Source organism: Pleurodeles waltl, chromosome 1_2 (assembly GCF_031143425.1).
Source record: "Pleurodeles waltl isolate 20211129_DDA chromosome 1_2, aPleWal1.hap1.20221129, whole genome shotgun sequence".
NCBI lineage: Eukaryota > Metazoa > Chordata > Amphibia > Caudata > Salamandridae > Pleurodeles > Pleurodeles waltl.
The window spans coordinates 957,543,334-957,562,269 of record NC_090437.1 but is presented as its reverse complement, the minus strand read 5'-3'; the positions used below and the strand labels follow the sequence as shown (position 1 = coordinate 957,562,269).

At 44.6% G+C, this 18,936-nt stretch overlaps 1 protein-coding gene across 1 annotated transcript in view; it reads left to right on the top strand.

Moving 5' to 3' along the window:
• PAICS (phosphoribosylaminoimidazole carboxylase and phosphoribosylaminoimidazolesuccinocarboxamide synthase) overlaps nucleotides 1-18,936 on the top strand; it is a 408,935-nt gene that overhangs the window by 140,553 nt on the left and 249,446 nt on the right. Inside the window, exons 7-8 of the mRNA XM_069205847.1 lie at nucleotides 3,440-3,520; nucleotides 14,901-15,338. Of these exons, the coding sequence (XP_069061948.1) occupies nucleotides 3,440-3,520; nucleotides 14,901-15,338 (519 nt within the window). The remainder of the gene's footprint in view (nucleotides 1-3,439; nucleotides 3,521-14,900; nucleotides 15,339-18,936) is intronic.

Sequence of the window (18,936 nt, the reverse complement as noted above, 5' to 3'; positions counted from 1 at the left end):
ATGGCATGGATACTTGTGCCCTCAGTGTACATGGCCGTGGGCACCACTGGTGATGGCATTCTACAACTACCATGACTACCACTCTTAGGTAGCAAAGAGTTCAGTGCCTTTGCTTATGGGAAGCCCTTTTATTTATTTCCTGAGACAGCAAATTCTCTGCTAGACATTTTATTTACAGGGGATTTCGAGCCTGTCCATTGCTTACCGTTGATCAGCTTCATCGCTGCCCATATCCTTTGCTTTGCTTTCGTCATGTGTGCTGGCTTCACTTCGTCTTCGTGTGTGGGAGTCTCCCCTGGAGCATGGCCTAAGTACCTCTTCCTTTTAAGGTGTCCTTCCAATGCTCCACTTTCTGGGCTACGTCTCTTTGCTGACTGTCTGTCCTGCATTATTGCTTGCATCTGTCCAATTCCCATTGTCTGATATATTCATAGGCCCTTCCAGCCCTTCTCAATGTCTGCCATGTTGCTAGCCCTCCTCCCGCCCTCCTCCCACTGTCTGTGATGGCCTGCCTCCACTCATCATAACAAACAAATTGCTATGACACCCGTCCACTTTGTTGCTGGCCTTGTCCTATGTCCTATGATAGCCCGCATTGTTGTTGTCTCCTGTAACTCTCCTGCTCCATCCCGCGATGCTTGCCCTTCCTGTCTTGCCCCAGAAAAAAAGCATTGAAAAAGCCAAAAAGTCCATGTACATGCAAGAGCTGTTTGGCTTTTTCAATGTTTTTAGCCATGTTGTACAGCAACACAGCTGCTGTGTATCATGGTTTAAAGTTTTTTTTAGATGCTATGACTTGGCCAGTGTTGACTTCATCATAGCATTAATTTTGCTCCTTTCAGCTATGCTGGATTGCAGCCATGATGCTGTACATCATGGCTAAAAACCATTGACAAAGCCAATAGATCTTGCATCAGTGAGACCTGTTGAATTTGCCAATATTTGTCATTCTTTCTTGGACTCTGTGTTTGGTTTCTTGGTAACCTGTGACACCACAGGGTTTGGGTTCATTGTCGCCATTGGACTTTTATCTTTGTAATGATGAACGTCCATCTGCAGTGACTTGTATCTGGGATGTTTAGGTAGGTTTAATTATTTTGTACAGAAAAGTATCATAGATTAAAATAATGAGCAATAGAGTTAGCTAGCTGATATCAAAATGGTAATGATATTCTTACCTTGAAGCTGCAGTGGAAGGTGATACATTTGATATATATAATTCAATATTATTTTAGGCTGATATTTTCAACCTTGTTATATTAGGGATAAAGTCCCCCCCCACATCATTATAGGGATATTGCAAGTCACAGAGGAGTTCCATAACCATATAGAGAAACAAGGCTGAAGGCCAAGTTCCATTGTAGGGTTATGGAACTCCAAGGTGACTTGCAATATCCTTATCATGTACACCATGGGGTACTTAATCCCATATAATACAAGATCACACCATCACCTTTACCACAAAACACTTAAAACCTTGGTGTGTTGCTCTTCCATATGAAGGTGCGAGCATGTTTTCAAATGTAAAGAAGAAACATAAAACCTATAGCGCAAAATAAAACACATCAAAAGCCTGTTAGATATTTGAGGCAAACAGATATTAGAAACAGTTCAATACAAGTCAGTTTAAAAAGAAAACGCTGCAGTAGCTCTGAATGTATTGAAGTATTCAGAAATATTCTAGCTTTTCTATAAGGACTGCAAAAATAAACATATTCTCTTTACTTGTCATTGTAAGCTTATAAAACAGAGCAGAAGATAAAAAAACCATGTTCCTGCTGCAGTAACACGGAATGTGTAGAAACACGCAGAAAGATTCTAACCTCTCTGTAATTTTCTAAGGAATGCAAAATATAATCACATTCTTTCTGCTAGACATTGTAAGCTAATAAAATAGAGCAGAACGAAAGAAAAGCAAAGTTTAATTGTCACTGCTTGAAACAGGTGGCTGCTGGCAACAGGCATTTTGACACCAGAACTCAACTTTAATAACTTATTACAGTCGAGTTTCGACATCTTTGCTGTACAATATATGACTGATACTAAAGAAATTAGAGCTGTGCATTGCAGAATTTCTTGTATTATAGTGTAATTCAACAACACTGGTGTGAGCTGTTTGCATATGCCAAGCACATAATATTATATTGAGCTGTACACAGCCGTACACTGGGGTACACAGAGGCAAGATGATACTCCATACCAGCTTCTTTAATTCCAATATTTCTCTCCTACGGTAAGCATAATAGTTATGTACAGGATTTACTTATTGATCATCTGTTATGTAGTGCACATTCTACTCTAAAGGGCATCAGAGTACAGTGTATACAGGTATAACATCCAGAAGCATAAAATAAAAGAACTCATGTAGAGATATGTTCATAATGCCCTTAGCATAAAATTGTATACAGCTGAGATATATGGCTGTACAAATTGAGGAAATACAACATGTTATTAGATTAAGCCATAATAAGGTACAGCGAGTTAGCCATGAGTGTTTAACTTCTCATTGTTTTTCACAGACCTCATGATAGCAAGTCTGAGTAGGCTGCCTCTTATTTTCAAGTTAGACAAGATGTTAAAATGAGGGCAAAGAAGTTGTCTCTTCCTTTTCATCACACGTGTGGCTAATCCCCTCTAAAAAACAAGCACTTAAGGCTCTTAACGGAATTTTGAAATGTCTTGCATTCGTCAACTTTATGAAATCCAGAGGGATTACTTTACAGATGGCAGTGATGCCAAATCTAGATGAACATAGAGCACCATCATGACTTTCGAGATGCATGGTATCAAGGATTTCTGCAAAGTAGCCACATGAGTGGATCTGAATACCTTCTCCAAACGTAACTCTTTGGAGGATCTTCACAGCATCATAGCCTGAAAGCTGGCTAGAATCAGTGCTACCTCTACCTTCAGATTTACTCTGCTTGTTGATATGTATATATACATATATATATATTTTTTTTTTTTACAAAAGTAGAGAAGAGGATAAAGAAAAGTTGTCTTAATGTTTATTTTGATACTGGTGATTCATACCCCCACCCATCGCTATCAGTGTTCATCCTCTGCCTATATTTAACACGGGGTAATGCTCTGTGTTCCTGTTGCCAATATCAACTAGACCGGATAGGAGGGGATGGGGGGCTAACGGTGCAGTGTTGACTTCATGAGGGCATGTGAATTTGTGGTATCAGTTTTAAATAACAGTTTTATTAGCAATTTCTTCCACCACCCTAGCTGACATTCGTTCCCACAGTTTGCAAGAGTAGAGACCCTGTAGTCAAACTCAACTTTGCAAAAATCATAACTCTTCCTATTTACACTAGAGATGGTATATAGGCGTTTTAAAGTGCATGATGAAACAATCCACGTTAAAATCTGAAACATCCTAATAGGTTTATTTTCTACTTGATTGGTGAATCCTGTGTGTATGTCTACACAGAAATATGTCACAACCTGGATGAAGAGGACTCCACCACTAGCTTATCAGAAGAAGCAAGGACGTCCAGTGTAAAGAAAGAAGGTACTGATGTAGTAAAAAATTGCACTTATTTTTTAAATATGTTTTTTTTTACATTTGATTTTTTAAAATATTTGAACGATACATTAAAGAAAATAAATACAGCAAAATAGAAAGGGCCTAATTTCCAAAGACTTTTTTGATGTATGACTGGTGTAAAGTATGATTACCTCTAACACTAAGTGACCACTGTTAAGGATATTCCCAAAACATTCTCATTCAGATCAGTCAATCAAAGATTTATAAAGTGCACAGCTACTCAAGAGTGTCCCGGTGCTAGGACCATATAAAACAGTTCTGGCACCACAATAATCACTGAAAAAGTGATTTAAACCCAGGTCATGAGGATGCCTGAAGCGATTTTCATCCCACAACACACACAAATCCAGATGAAGGGCATTCCTAACCCGCTCTGTAAGATAGGAGGAAAAACTGCCCCATTTTTTTCCTCCTAATTCTTGGTACCATGGTCAGACCTGCACCGGAACTGCAGAGGGTTCTGGCCGTGTGATAATGAATGATCCCTGTAGAGAGATAAGGAGGGCCTGTTAGATAGAAAGCTCCATGGGCTAGCGTTAGAATTTTATCATGGAGTCTCTCCTCGATAGTCAATGTAATTCTTTTAAATAAGGACGAATGGCTGTCTGCCTAGGAATTTTTAGCAGCAGCCTTGCAGCAGCATTTTGGACCAGCTGTAACCTCCCCAACAAGGAAGCTGGAAGGCCCAGATAGGCAGAATTAGAATAATCAGGACATGGGGTAATAAGAGCATGTATCACTGTTTTTGGACCTGCAGAGGGAGTAAATAAAAAAAACTAAATGTGTTTTTTTTCGTAGAGGTACTAATCTGGCCTGTTTCCTGCAGTTAGGAACTCTGAGCTATTGGATTGAGCTATTAAAGAGCTGGTTCAGGGAAGTTTTTACGATCTTCAAACTGGTGGTCACGATTCGAGGGAAACATGGGCCATCTGGTGAGCCATATTTACACTCTCAGATGGACTGTTCTAATTCTTCCAGAGAATTATTGGCAACCTCCTGAAGATGGATCATCAGGGGTTTCATTGGGGGCTTTGGTAACGTCTTAGCATTGCTGACATCAGAGTTACAATCAGTGATAGTTTTCCTGGGATCATCAAAAATGACAACAATCTTGCCCTCAAAAAAATCAAACAGCTACTCACATAATGTGGCAGAAACATCAAGAGACTGAAAATGGGTATCCTGGTGAAGAAAATTATATATAATCTTGAAAATATCTCTAGGTTTGTTCTTGGTACCTTCAGTTCGGTCAGCAAAGAAAATAGCTTGCTTGATGTTTCTTAACCATTCCATGATCAGCATTCCAAGCCTTTCTATAAAGTTCCTTGTCTTCGGGGAAATAGAACCCTCTTTTTACAATGTTTACGCATATGTCTTAAATCAGCATTAAACCGGAGGCCAGACAAATGTTGTCTGGCAGTATTAACAGACTTCTGCTATTTCACTGGAGCTAAGGTGTTTGTCATATTCTGTAACCAAGAGTTAACTGCTAGGGCGTCTGCCTAAACTTCCCCGCTCATACAGGGCGAGGAGCTGCCTAAAATGACTCGATATCAGAGCCAATGATTTTGGACCAATGTCTATATGCGACGGGCAACGTAGACCATCTCCCTAAGTGATGATGCTCAGCACTCCAGGTGAAATATATGATAAGATGATCATATCAGTCAATCGTTTCAATGTCTTTCACCTCAACCTTACAATTTGAAAAGATAGGGTCTAAAATATGGCCAGCAGAATGCGTAGGCCGACTGATAAATTGCTTTAAGTTAGAGGAGGTCAGCTTTTTCAGCAGTATCTTACTTTGTGGGTCAGTTGCCATACCTAGATGTGCATTAAAATCACCTAAAAGCGTAAAATAGGAGAACTGAATTGGACAACGTTTAATCCAATGAGTTGAGTTGAGAAACTCTCCTGCATACCCTGGGGGACGATAAATCAGCATTCAAGCCAGAGAATATTGGGGTGATACTGAAAGGCAAAATATGAGGACTTCTGCCCCCTTCAGCTCGGTCAATTCAAATGACACATATTTAAAACACTAGCAACACCCCCACCCGTCTTCCTCACTCTGTCTAGGTTAAGTATGCTATAGCCGTCTGGTATAGCAAGCGCGAAATAGGGCACTGAAAGTTCAGTCATCCAAGTCTCCGTAGGAATGAAACATGAAGCACTTCCTCTGAGTAAATCAAATACATGAAGTGCATTTTCATGTAGTGACCAAACATTTAGGAGGGTAACCTGTATATCTACAAACCCCTCTATTTTTTTTCTTCTGAGAAGGTTGAAAGTGAGATCCAGCGCCAGACATTTCTGTCCCAGGGAGAGTAACAACTCATTGCTCACAAACACTTGTGCCTGCAATTTATGCCCTAGGGAGGGTAGCAGTGAATGGTCACAAACACTTGGTAAAATATCGCAAGACTCCAGCGACAAACCTCGACAATTATTCCTAGGACAAAGAGAGCATAGATCTTGCTAAGAATAAGTGACTGACACCAAATAGGTGTAACTTTTGAATGTTGGAATTAACTGATAGAGAATTCTAGTTGCAGATTCCTTACCTTAGGATTTCCCCTAGGCGCCAGTCTGGATCCGGAGATTTTTCATGAGCAGTACCCCTGCACACCGTTAGGTGGCTCCATGCTCGGCATCACGTGCGCCGGATATAATGTTGTGGGTCATATATAAGCGCCACCCCGGTGCGCTGACATCAGTTCTTTTTTTTCCACTGCTGATGCGAGAAGAGCTACCCCTCAGTCATTTTTTGACTGGCTCTTTTTGGACTTTTTGTCAAGGATTTTTGATTGCTTACAATACTGGTGCGTCGAGGATGACTTCCCACAAGACTGGGTTAAAGCCATGTGGATCCTGTCATCAGGCGATGTCTGTGAATGAGCCGCACCTCATGTGCTTGTGGTGTTTGGAGCGCAACCACAACCACAACCCAAAGTTGTGCTCCGAATGCTTGGCCATGAATCCTAAAGCTTTGAGGGAGCAGTACCTAAAGCTCTTGGCGGCCTGGCGTTCGGCTCAGCTGGAAGGTTCGGAGAAAGAACCGGGAGTCCCCCTTCATCATCGACCCATTCCAAGTCCATTGGCCGATGCAATGACAGTAGGGGAGTGTCTTCAATAAGAGCCTCTGTCCCCGGAGCCTCCATCTGGGCCGACTCCATGTCTCCCCAAGTTTCCCGGAGCTGGGGCGACCCCTGCCCAACTTAAGGAATTTTATGAGGACTTGCGCTTCATCTTTGGGCAGACTGACTATGCTGGAGAGCCTTTGGGCCCTCCTGGGTCGGCTGGAGCCCCCTTGGGTTCTGCGCCGGCAGCTTCAGCCTCAGCTCCAGGGGGCTCCCATGGATCTCTTCTGGGATCCGAACAGGTGCTGGTCACACCAACTCGACCTTGTCCGATGCCCATTCCGACATTGGCGCTCCTGATGCCGCCCTTGCCCCCGGCTGGTGTCATCCCCATGCTTACTGCCAACTCCAACACAGAGCTAGATCAGCGTTGTGCAACGCCGCCTTCTGCAGGGGCCTTGGCCCCTATGTAGGATCTTGACCCTTTTTCCTATGGGTTAGGGTATGGTGAGGGATGAGATGGGTCACTGGCTCCGTTGGAATACCAGGTAAGGAATCTGATGGACTGGAGGATGGTGGTCTGGACACTTTCCCTGACACTAGCATGCTTTCTACCCCTACTGTGGCGATAGAGGAGGGAGCGCCCTACTCAGTGGTGGCACGAAGAGTGGCCAGTGTCCTAGGCTTCGACCTGCTTTCAGGGGCAGTCTGTACTAACCTCCTGACAGAGGCGTTTCATCCAGGGGCTTCCTCTTCTGAATCCCCATTGTCCTTTAACAAAGTCCTTACTGATGTCCTGCTGGGGACCTGGTCCAAAACCAGCACAGGGGATCCTGCAAATAGGACAATCGTGGCCGCCATAGACCTACTCCAAATGACCCAGTTTTCCTGATGCAACACACAACTCCTGAGATCCTGATCCAAGCCTCCACGTCCCCAGGCGCATTCCCTGACACACCACCTGGATAGGGAATCCAAGAGGCTGAACCAACTTGGGAAGAAGACATTTTCTTCCTCCAGCCTGACATTGCAGTCTGTAGACACCACATAGCTTTTGGGTCATTACACCCATACTTTATGGGATAGGGTTGCATAAGTGCCGGCACAGGTCCTGGAGGAGGCCAGGGCTATTCTCTCTCAAGCTTTTGCTGATGGAAGAGATGCAGTGAAGTTCACAATACGATGTAGGCTGGATATGACCAACTCACTAGGCAGATTGGTTGCATCGATGGTGGCCTTGGCCCACCATGCCTGGTTAAGGACATCTGGCTTTTCGGAGGATGTCCAATCCTCCCTTATGGACATGCCCTTTGCTGGCCCCGTCTCTTCGGAGACAAAGCAGACTCGGCACTCTAGAGCTTTAAGGAGTCCCGAACTTTGGCCAGGTTCTTAGGCTTCGCAGTTGCCCATCACCCCCCTCATTCTGCTTTCTGCCCATTTTGTGGCTTCTGAAGGGGTGTCCAGCAATGTCCGTTCCCCTCCAGCCACTGTGCCATGCATGCTGTCCTGCCTCTGCATGGCTGGGGGCATGGGATCCACCGTGCTTGTGGATCAGGGATCCACCAGTCTAGCCAGTATACTGCCCCCTCCCTCACCGTGCAGCGACCTCCAAAATGTCTTCGTCTGACGCTTCCCCATCAGTCGGAGGCAGGATTTGACATCACCTGCTCCGCAGGCTGTCCACTATGTCAGACAGGTGGGTTTTGCAAATAGTCCGAAGAAGCTACTCTCTCCCCTTTAAGACTACCCCTCAATCCCTGCCAGCATTCTACAACCAGACGACAGAGGATCACCTAGCACTTGTCAACGACTCTCTTGGCCAAGGGAGCCATAGAGAGGGTCCATGTACCAGAAATAGGTTGTGGTTATTATTCCAGCTACTTTCTGCTGCCCAAAAAACACAAGGGCCTCCACCCTATCCTACACTGTTTGTCCTTCAATCTCTTCCTAACTCTGGATCATGTATTATCAGCCCTGAACCCAGGAGACTGGATGGTAGCGTTGGACTTGCAGGATGCTTACTTTCACATGCCCGTCCTTCCTGCCCACAGACGTTACTTGCGGTTCACTGTGGCCACAAGCACTTTCATTTCACCATGCTTCCTTTCGGCCTTACCAGTGCCCATTGGCATCACTCTTCCACATCAGTCTTTCGGAGCTCTGGGCAATTAGATTGTCACTGAAAGCATTCCTTCCCTCTCTCAAAGGGAAAGTAGTGCAGGTGTTCATGGACAACACCACAGCCATGTGGTATTGCAACAAGCAGGGGGGGTTGGGGTTGTGGTCCCTTTGTCAGGCGGCCTGCGCTTCTGGACATGGCTGGAACATCAGGACATCTCCCCGATAGTTCAACATCTGGGGTCTCTCTGAAAGCCAGAGCAGAGAAACTCAGCTGACAGTGCCTGGTCGATCACAAATGGCATCTCCATCCCGAGGTGGTGCAAGGTTTCTTTCAGCAGTGGGGAGAGACTTGGTTAGATCTGTTTGCCTCCACAGAAAACACACAATGTCAGCAGTTTTGTGGGGTGGAGTTTCCAAGGGAGCACTCGCTTTTCATCAAAAGTGGAATTCAGGCCTCCTGTACACCTTCCCGCCCAAACCACTTCTGCCCAGAGTTCTCAAGAAGATCAGGGAAAACCAGACCCAAGTAATCCTTGTGGCTCCAGATTGGGCACAAAGAGTCTGGTATCCTGAGCTATTGAACATGGCCATTGATCCTCTGATCAGACTGCCCCTTTGGGAGGATCTTCTGTCACAGCAGCCGGGGATGGTTCTCCACCCAAACCTGTCCAGTCTCAACCTTCTTGCATGGAGATTGAGCGGCAGCAGTTAACAGCTTTCGAACTTCCGCCCCAAAGTCTGCAATGCTATCTTGGCAGCCAGGCATAACTCTACCAAAACAATTTACACCTGTCTTGTGGCATGGAGCACAGACAAGTCTGCTGACCCCCTCTCTCTTCCCCTCTCTCCAAGGTCCTTTTGTTCATACTTTCTTTGGCCCAGTAGGGCTCTGATTTGGGCATCCACAAAGGTTATCTATCTGCCATCTCTGCTTTTTTTAAAATATATTACGTGATCAGTCCTCTTTATTTAAGCCTCCTATGTTAGTAGGTTTTTTTAAGGGCCTTACGCACATGTTTCCTCCTTCCCCATTCATCATGCCCCAAAGGGATTTGAATTTGGTCCTGGTATTCCTGATATGAGCTCCTTTTGAGCCACTCCACAATTATCCTCTCAGGCTTCTGACACTAAAAACAGCTTTCCTTATGGCTGTTACCTCTGCCTGCAGGGTGAATGAGCTGCAGGCATTGTAATCTGAGCCGCCCTACCTCACCATCTACCCTGACAAAGTGGTGCTTCGCACTAGGGCTTCAGTCATCCTTAAGGTGGTTACGCCCTTTCATGTAGGCCAATCCATCACCTTGTCTGCCTTTTATGCACCCTAACATCCTTCTAAAGAAGAGGAGAGCCTCCACTGTCTCGACCCAAAAAGAATGTTGGCATGCTACCTTGATTGTACCAAAGAGTTCCGGGTGGATGATCAACTCTTTATCGGTTTTGTGGATTTGAACAAAGGCCGGGCAGTATGAAAAAGAACCATCTCCAGATGGATTGAGCTCTGCATTAAAATGTGCTATACATTGGCTAAAAAGCAACCCCCAGAGGTCTTGTGCGCTCACTCTACCAAAGCGACAGCTGCAACCACTGCACTAGCACGCAGAGTTCCAGTCCTGGACATCTGCCAGACAGCAACGTGGGCATACCTGCAACTGTTCACCAAACACTACTGCCTGAACAGTCAGGTCTGAAGGGATGGGTGCTTTGCCCGTTCGGTCATACAGGACTTCCTAGTATGATCTTGGTTTGCAGACCTACCTGCGGGAATGGTAGTGCTTGGGTATCTATTCTAAAGTAAGGAATCTCCAATTAGAGGTCTCTATGAGACAAACAAGATACTTACCTTCGTTAACGCCTTATCTGGTAGAGACATATTCTAGGTGTAGATTCCTTACCGACCCACCCATCGTCCCCACACACTGATTTCTAGGGACAGAGACTTCCCTACCAGGGCCCTAGTTTTGACGCACCAGTGGTCAGTGTTCTTCATGGCTCTGCGCTTCTGGCGTGGAAAGTAGTAAAAAGAAACTGATGTCAGAACGTCGGGGTGGCACTTATATAGGACCCGAAACGTCATATCCGGCACGCATGATGCAGACGACGGACGTGGAACTAACCGATGCCACCTAACGGCGTTCAGGGTTACTGCTCAAGAAGAATCTCTGGATCCAGACTGACGCCTTGGGGAAATTCTAAGGTAAGGAATCTGCCACTAGAATATGTCTCTACCAGATATATATGGTATTCATGAAACAAATGCACTTGTTTTTATTCCTTTACATGTGTGAATCCTTTGCATTTCTGAAAATACATTTGTTTAGTGGCGACAAAATAGGCAAATTTTTCATATAACTTCCAAAATCTTTTTTTCTCCCACTTAATTTTTTTCTATAACATATTTTTTTCTAAAACTCAAGGCCTTTAACCTGCCTTATAATACTCAGGTTATTGATGCTCTTTCTGTACCTTCTGTAGTAATAACACCTAGACCTTTCAGGTGTAACTTTGGTGTGATGAAAAGTGTAAGACTTTCTTATGCCAGAAAAAAAACATCTTAAATCAGGTCCTATATTTTTGTACTAAAAACAGTGCTTAATTTGTGCTTGTTGTTTCCTGTGCTGCGCACCGGCACTTATTTTTGAGGCCGGCGCTTTCTTCTGCCTCAAGCATTTGCTGCGAGCAAAAGACACATATGGGAAAGACGGAGGAAGGGAAAAACGAAAAAGTGTCATAAAGGGAGAAAGTAGAAAACTGCTGAGTGAGTTCAAGGGGCAGGGGGTGGCTTCAGGGTTACGCCGCCTCAGTATTCCGTGTTCCCACATTTAATAACAGCAGCCACGGGTTTAAAAGGAGGATTTTGAGCACCGGCACGTTTTTATTTACAAATTAAGCACTGACTAAAAATGGCAATTCTTGTAGGAAATACAGAAACGCCCAGTCTCTAAACACACTGCAATCACCTACCAAATGTCTTACTTCGATAACTATTTCAAGTATTGGGGTGGAGAAACTTCCTTTGAGAATTAGCAGCAAAACACTGCTACTTGGTTCCGTGTGTTTTCTCATCCCATTTCAGTAATGTGTGGTGATTGGCCCCTGTGAATTTCGAGGCAACAAGGGGGCATCTTCTCCAGGGATGCCAATGGTACAACTTCACAGAAGAGGGCTGACAAAGATGGGGTTAGCAAGTCTTCTCCCCTGTGGAACCTCATGAAATCAAGCAAAAGTTCTGTTTAAAGGGGGTTTCCACTAGAGATCCCCTTTAAAAAAAGACAACCCTGTTTTTTCACTCTCCAGAATTTTTTTTCTGGCCTCTATACTCTGAAAGCAGATCTGGGAAAATTAGTTCTAGTTCATGTAAATCTAGGTAGTTTATTCCCTATCGAAAAGTCTCAGTTGTTTTGCAAATAAAGTTTGTAGACATATACATATCTTGAAGTTACTCAGATGTGGAATCAGAACTTGTAAATCTATACTTACTTGCATAAACATACATTTGTGATTTTTTTGGTAGTTGATATCCTGGCTGCAACTTTTTGTAGCGCCATTTGTGCTTCCTATTCTGCTAAACAGCCAATTGCAGGCATAGTATATTGGTGAAGAAATAGTCAAATTGTGATAAACATAACTTCTTTTTATACCAAATTCCAGGAGAGGCAGGGTTCAGGAGGACAAGAACAGAGAGGTGTCCATTGAGGATCTTCTAAAAAGACAGAAGAAGATGATGGGTGTGCACTTGAGGTGAAGATGAGGAAGCTCACATTATGTTTTTACTACATATTCGGAGAAGCAAAGTAAAGAGGAGGAGAACAGAGAGGTGTTTACTGGGGATCTTTTAGATGGCTAGAAGGAGATGATAATAATAAGGAAGCTAAAGAGCGTTGACAAATCAGCGGTGGCAATAGAGACTAGTCTGAGGGAGGTTGAAAACCGTTTTTTCAGAGGAGGAAAATACGCTGTCTTCTCTAGTGATACAGTAGCAAACAGCAGATAGAGGTTTCATGGCAGTGGTGTTGAAACTCCAGGATGTGGCAAAGTTCTGGCAGGGGTCTATTAAAGATCTGATGCTACTTAGGGGAATTATGAAGCGCTGTCAAAACTGAGAAGAGTATCTAACCTGCGGGATCCGTGATTACTCTTCTTGGTCCTGGATCGACACATTACTGCAGTTCAGAACACGTTTTTTTCCTGGATCACCCGAAACTCCAGAATATGCTGCACCATCTCCAGTGAAAAGAGCATATTGCTTAACCCTCAAGAAAAGATGGCAGGTTCCGCTTCCAGTGGCATGAGCATGGTGCATATGTTACTATCCATTTAAATCCAGTTATTTAAATACTTTGTTAGCAAACAACTGCCTCCCTTTCTCTACCCCCTTCTGTGTAACATCACTGCCTACTGCAACATCCACAATAAGACTGTAAAGCGCTCTGTCACCCAGGTTATGTGTATGGCTGACACTATGTAAACACTCAGAGCCTGGTTACATCTGGGCCAAATTACATAAATTGCATCTGAGATTTTGTCTGGAATGTAATCACTGTTTACTTGGTGCGTGCTAATTGTGAAGTTTGACACCTCGGTATGGGACTTGAGAAATTATTTGCAAAATAGGTATACATTTGTCTATTCCAGATTGCACAAATAGGGTTTGCAGTAATTTGGTAACACAAGACCCTCATGGAATATCTAAAGGAATCCCTCTCTCCATCTTCCTGACTTCAGGGTCTGGATCATCACCCTCCAGCCACAGGAATGCAGGCAATATACTTCCAGTGTCTGGGCAAACCTGTCCTCATCCTCCTTCCTGTGCTATGGTAAACCAGGGGTCTCTTAATGGATCCCACTGGCCCCAGTAATCAGGCTCACACGACACATAGGCCCTCATTCCGAGCCTGGCGGGCGGCGGAGGCCGCCCGCCAGGCTTCCCCCCTCCGAAATACCGCTCCGCGGTCGTAAGACCGCGGAGGGTATTCCGAGTTTTCCCCTGGGCTGGCGGGCGGTCTTCACAAGACCGCCCGCCAGCCCAGGGGAAAACTCCCTTCCCACGATGACGCCGGCTCGTAATAGAGCCGGCGGAGTGGGAAGGTGCGACGGGTGCAGTTGCACCCGTCGCGTATTTCAGTGTCTGCTTTGCAGACACTGAAATACTTTTAGGGGCCCTCTTACGGGGGCCCCTGCCGTGCCCATGCCATAGGCATGGGCACGGCAGGGGCCCCCAGGGGCCCCGCGACTCCCCCTCCCGCCATCCGGTTCCCGGCGGGAGAACCGCCAGGAACTGGATGGCGGGAGGGGGAGTCGGAATCCCCATGCCGGCGCAGCATGCTGCGCCGGCTTGGAGGATTCCTTTGGGGCAGCGGGAAACCGGCGGGAGACCGCCGGTTTCCCTTCTCTGACCGCGGCTGAGCCGCCGCGGTCAGAATGCCCCGCGGGGCACCGCCGGCCTGTCGGCGGTGCCACCGCGTCCCACGGCCCTGGCGGACTTGTTCCGCCTGGGTCATAATGACCCCCTTAGACTCCTACTACTATATGTGCTACACATTAAGCACACTTAGGCACACACACACAAACACACTCTCGCTCGCTCTCTATTTCTCACCACTAGCTCTGGGTATTCCACCACAATTGAACTTTACACAATAGGGTTCACTAGACTACTCTCTCATTCACAGAGGAAAAAGATCCCGTTCCACTGCATATTCAAAAACACGCTACTCTGTCACCACTTCTTAGAATGGGCCTCCAGGTCACAGGATAGGTTATGGACCTCACAATGCCAAGGACTGGCCTATCCCTCTCCACACAGGTAAGATTAGGATGATGCCACGGCTAAAGTAAAAGTAAAGATACCAGTTTTAATTGCAGGCAGCACTCATAGCAGGGATGCATGCCAGTTTTCCATGCGGGGACATTCCTATCCAGAAAATCATTTTATCTTCTTATGTCTTAATTAGTAAGTGTGCTTAATATATAAAGAACATCTGTAGGTACTTATAATGTCATTATGTAAAAGACTACTATAATATGTGTTGTACATCACTGTCCCAATTGTGTGTTAAAATTGGGTTGTTTCAATATCTATAGCTAAGTGATTGTTTTTTGATGATAAAAACCCGATTTACAAGTCTTCCTATTTCCATCTTCAGGTATTCTAAAACCATTTCATGACTCCCCGGATCCTCAGATGTTGAATTCTGCTTCATTCATTGAAAGTGGAAGACACTGGACTGTGGATGAAGTCAGAGCTCTAATACAAGTATGGTCCGACAAGACCATCCAGAGACAGCTAGAAGAAACAGTGAGGAACAGACAGATTTTTGAACGTATCGCTACTTTACTTCAAGAACATGGAATTGAAAGAGACTGGAAGCAGTGCAGGACTAAGTACAAAAACCTGAAATATGAATACAAGATGGTAAAAAAGACCTGCGGCTCGGGGGACAGAAGCAGAATGATGAGGTTTTTTAATGAACTAGATGCAGTTCTTGGGCCAAAAAATCCAGGCCAATTGAATCATTCCAATATGAAGAACAAGCAAGACTCATTGCTCTGTACAGACAGCAGGATACTTCCTGGCTCCAGTGGTAAGCATCATTTGTGAACCTCTTCCATTCTGCTTTTAAAAGACAGCTACACTCCCATAGAATATGTTACTAGTGGTTAGCGAGGGTCTTTTTCTAGTTAAAAAGACTCTTTATAATCTCAACCTTTACATATCCTAGGAATTAATTACCTTGAGGGAGACTTCCTAAATCAGTAGAGACCTCCTGTCTGCAAGAAAATATGTAAGATTGACCCGATAGCTGCTTGCTTGCCTGTCATGTAGTGGTGAGTTTCCAGGTACTGCTATAGATTGTGTACCTGGATTGGGGGTGGGAGGGGTATCACCCTGTATAGGAGGTGTGTCCACAGCATATGCAGGGGCAGGATTTTGTGTGATGTTTTATGGCTGTGGGACACTATTAGATGTAAACCTGCAGAGGTGTGTCCTAGTATTCTTGGAGTTAGAATTTTGTAGTAGTCATGGAGTCCTTTTGAGAAACCAACACGCTGGTGATTGCAGCTATTCAGGTTCCAATCTTGTGCAGAGGGAGCAGGGAGTATTCTTCTGGAGATTACAGTATGAGAGTGATTGCTGTAGAAGCTAGAGTAGGAATCCGTGGTTGGACAGACTGGCACTCAGATGACTGATGCACCTCGTTGGAAAATGCCTCAGGCCATCCTCTTTCATGTTCATTTCTGGAGTGTCGGTCAAAGCTAGAGATGTGAACTAGATGTCAAGAACCCATACCTGATCAACACCTCGTAAGGTAAGTAAGTGGGCAACGCAGGCCATGGAAGTGCTATTAAGGGAGGTAAGTGAGGAATGGTTAGTTGAGGCTCTGGTGCCAGGCCTGGTGGTTGTGGGGGGGGTCCCTATGACTCTGGGACAAAAGTAGACTCTCTCCTCCTTATGGTGTCTGGGATTGTCTATATACCAGTGGAATTGTGCAAGTTTAAGGAGAACAGCTTTCATATTGGTTTGCATAACCTTTCCTGCCTCACTTAGAGAAATCCTTCTATGGTCAGCTGACTCAGAAGTAGATTGACGTATTGTCAGCATAAAAGTGGAATGTGAGTCCAAGTTCTCCTGTGAATCACAGTGAAAAATTGAAGCAAATCCTGAAGTAAATAGAGGACTCTGGTCACTCGCCACATGTGATCAAGGGGAGGATGGAAAGGAATTAGTCAGTGTGGCATCCAAGATGATGTGGAACTCCATTAAATAATAGGCATGAGATCAAACAACCTCTGTCATTACTTTTATCTATTTGCTATGGTGTAGTAGCTTGCAAGGATAGCACGATTTGTTTTTAAACTGCTAGCTGAACCTCTCTAGCACAAGTGCTATGGGTTTTTCCTGGTCAGTCACAGCTGGAAGGCATCCAAAGTACATAAACTGATAGTGGTCCCGGGGGAATTTCCCTGCTTCAGCAACTTAAATCGACATACTACGTGTTGTATGTGAGCCTCATAAGAAGCAACATCTCGGTTGGTGAGACAGGTGAGCTGTGTGTTTTAGAGCATGCATGTTCTTTTTCTGGTGATGAATAATGCCCTTTTGCAGTTGATAATGAATAAATGAGTTTTTTTTAAGGCAAAGTGGGTTGGCTTTGTTAGGGGTATGGTTGGTAGGATTGGTGTTGTTTAATGGGCAATTATGGAAAAAAAATGATTTTTGATAGCAACACATGAGAAATTAATAACATCGTCTTGCACCTGGACATTTTAAAAATTATTATCCTTTGTTTTCTGCCACCAAAAGGTACTTTACACTATTCACATTTTTTTTTCTCCTGGCTAAGCAATGCCAATGTTAGATATTTGGGCATGAATGAACATGATTTTGGCCTTGTAGAACGCTACATCAGAACTACTGGATAGATTATGCAATGTAATCTTCACCAGTCTTGCAGCGATCACAATTGATACCAGTACAAGTACAACATAGGTTCCAGGTTCACTGAGCCTGCCACCAGCGAGGGTCACAGTTTCAGTCTCCCCAGTTTCACTCAGCTTTTGAGAACTGCTTTGAAAAGTAAGTCTAGTACTCTAAATGTAAACAGGGCCAGAGTGGGCGAATATAAATTCCCAATTCTGGGGTTTTCGCTTTACCGCTTCCAGATCTTAAAAGAATCATTTCATGTTTTCAAGTTTATCTAAAAAATTGAACACCTTGGATCCATTGACTTGGTGAAAATAAAAGCGCAAGATAGGTGTTAAAGCTAAAAGCAAAAACCGCAGCAGAGCGCACAGAACTGCACTACGAGTGTGCACTTGCCTAAGTGAAGAAGGGCTGCTAATTTGGTAGCCTCAGTATGGATTGACTTGTGGTTGTAGTATTCTTCTAGCTTAGGTTGGCCTGGAAGTTTGGAAGGATGCAGGCCAGAGGAGATCTAAAAAACTAATGTCAATGTGACCAGTTTGCTGAAGGGACCCTTGCTGCAGATGTATCCAGTTAGGTTTATGCAGTTGCCTTTGGTAGTGGAGGGCAAAGATATGGGCATGGCCAGGAAGGAAATGTTTTGTGGCAGATGCATGGATATTGACGGCTGTGGTATCTGCTTTCAGTGTGTGTGCACAGCATAAGGTGTCCGTCAGCAATTGCAAATGACCAGACTGGGGGCTGTTTTGGAGTCTCCATGGTGGTTTGTGACTTTAATGCCATTGCCTTGCTGCATTGCATTATTAAGTGTTAATTGGAGTAGGTCATTGAGTTTGCCAGAGGTAAAGATGGGTGCAGTCCGGTGAGAGCCGTTTGTTAGTCCATCGTATATTGTAGGATGAGGAAATTCATCGGGAGATAGCCTTAGAGTGATAGAGATTGTTGTGTCTCCTGAAGATGGCGCTGTTCGGTTCCTTGAATTGCAAGCGAGTGTAACAGGAGTGTTCCTGGGAGCTGCAAAGACAATGAGGCTTTGCTTTTTAGGTCTGGTGAGGTGACAACATAAAGAGGAATTGGTTTTGCAAGGGTTGATGTTTGACATTGGGGTGCGGGGTTTTTTGGACATATGTATTGTGGAAGATTAGAGCTTTTAAAAAAAGATGGATATTCTGCTACAGGCAGCTGTGATGTTGCCTGTAGTAGGTAGGGGACTTAACAAGTTAGAAGAAGGGGTATAGAGGGCCTTAAGTTTAAGCAAGTGAGCAGTGAGGACATAGCAGCAAGTGTTACAGTGCAGGGAACCTTAAGGAGTGAGCAGTGAATGGTGACTTACACGTACTAGCGGTGCCTAATTCGCGCCAATGGTTGAGGGTGGAGCACACTGTCATTCATTTCTGGTGACCAGCCTTACTTTTCTACATCAGGTTTTGACCCAGAGCAAGAGACAGAAAAACCCGGAGGAGGGAGAGAAAGATGCAGAAACAGTGACAAAGGGGAAAACATTGATTAACAGTAACCCACAAGAGTGAGATGAATGGGTAAGGAGTGTCTGGTGGTGGGTGAAAGAAGCACAAGCTGGAACCCAAACTATGAAGTCTTTGTTTTCGGCACCCTAAGCCTCAAAGGCACAAACTGAGTGCTTCTGACAACAACTTTAACACGGGCACTTATTCTTTTACAAATTAAGCAAGATACTTGTTAGCAGTCCCTCTACTTCAGGATAATGCTGGATAAGTGGCCTAGAAACAGGGTTATAA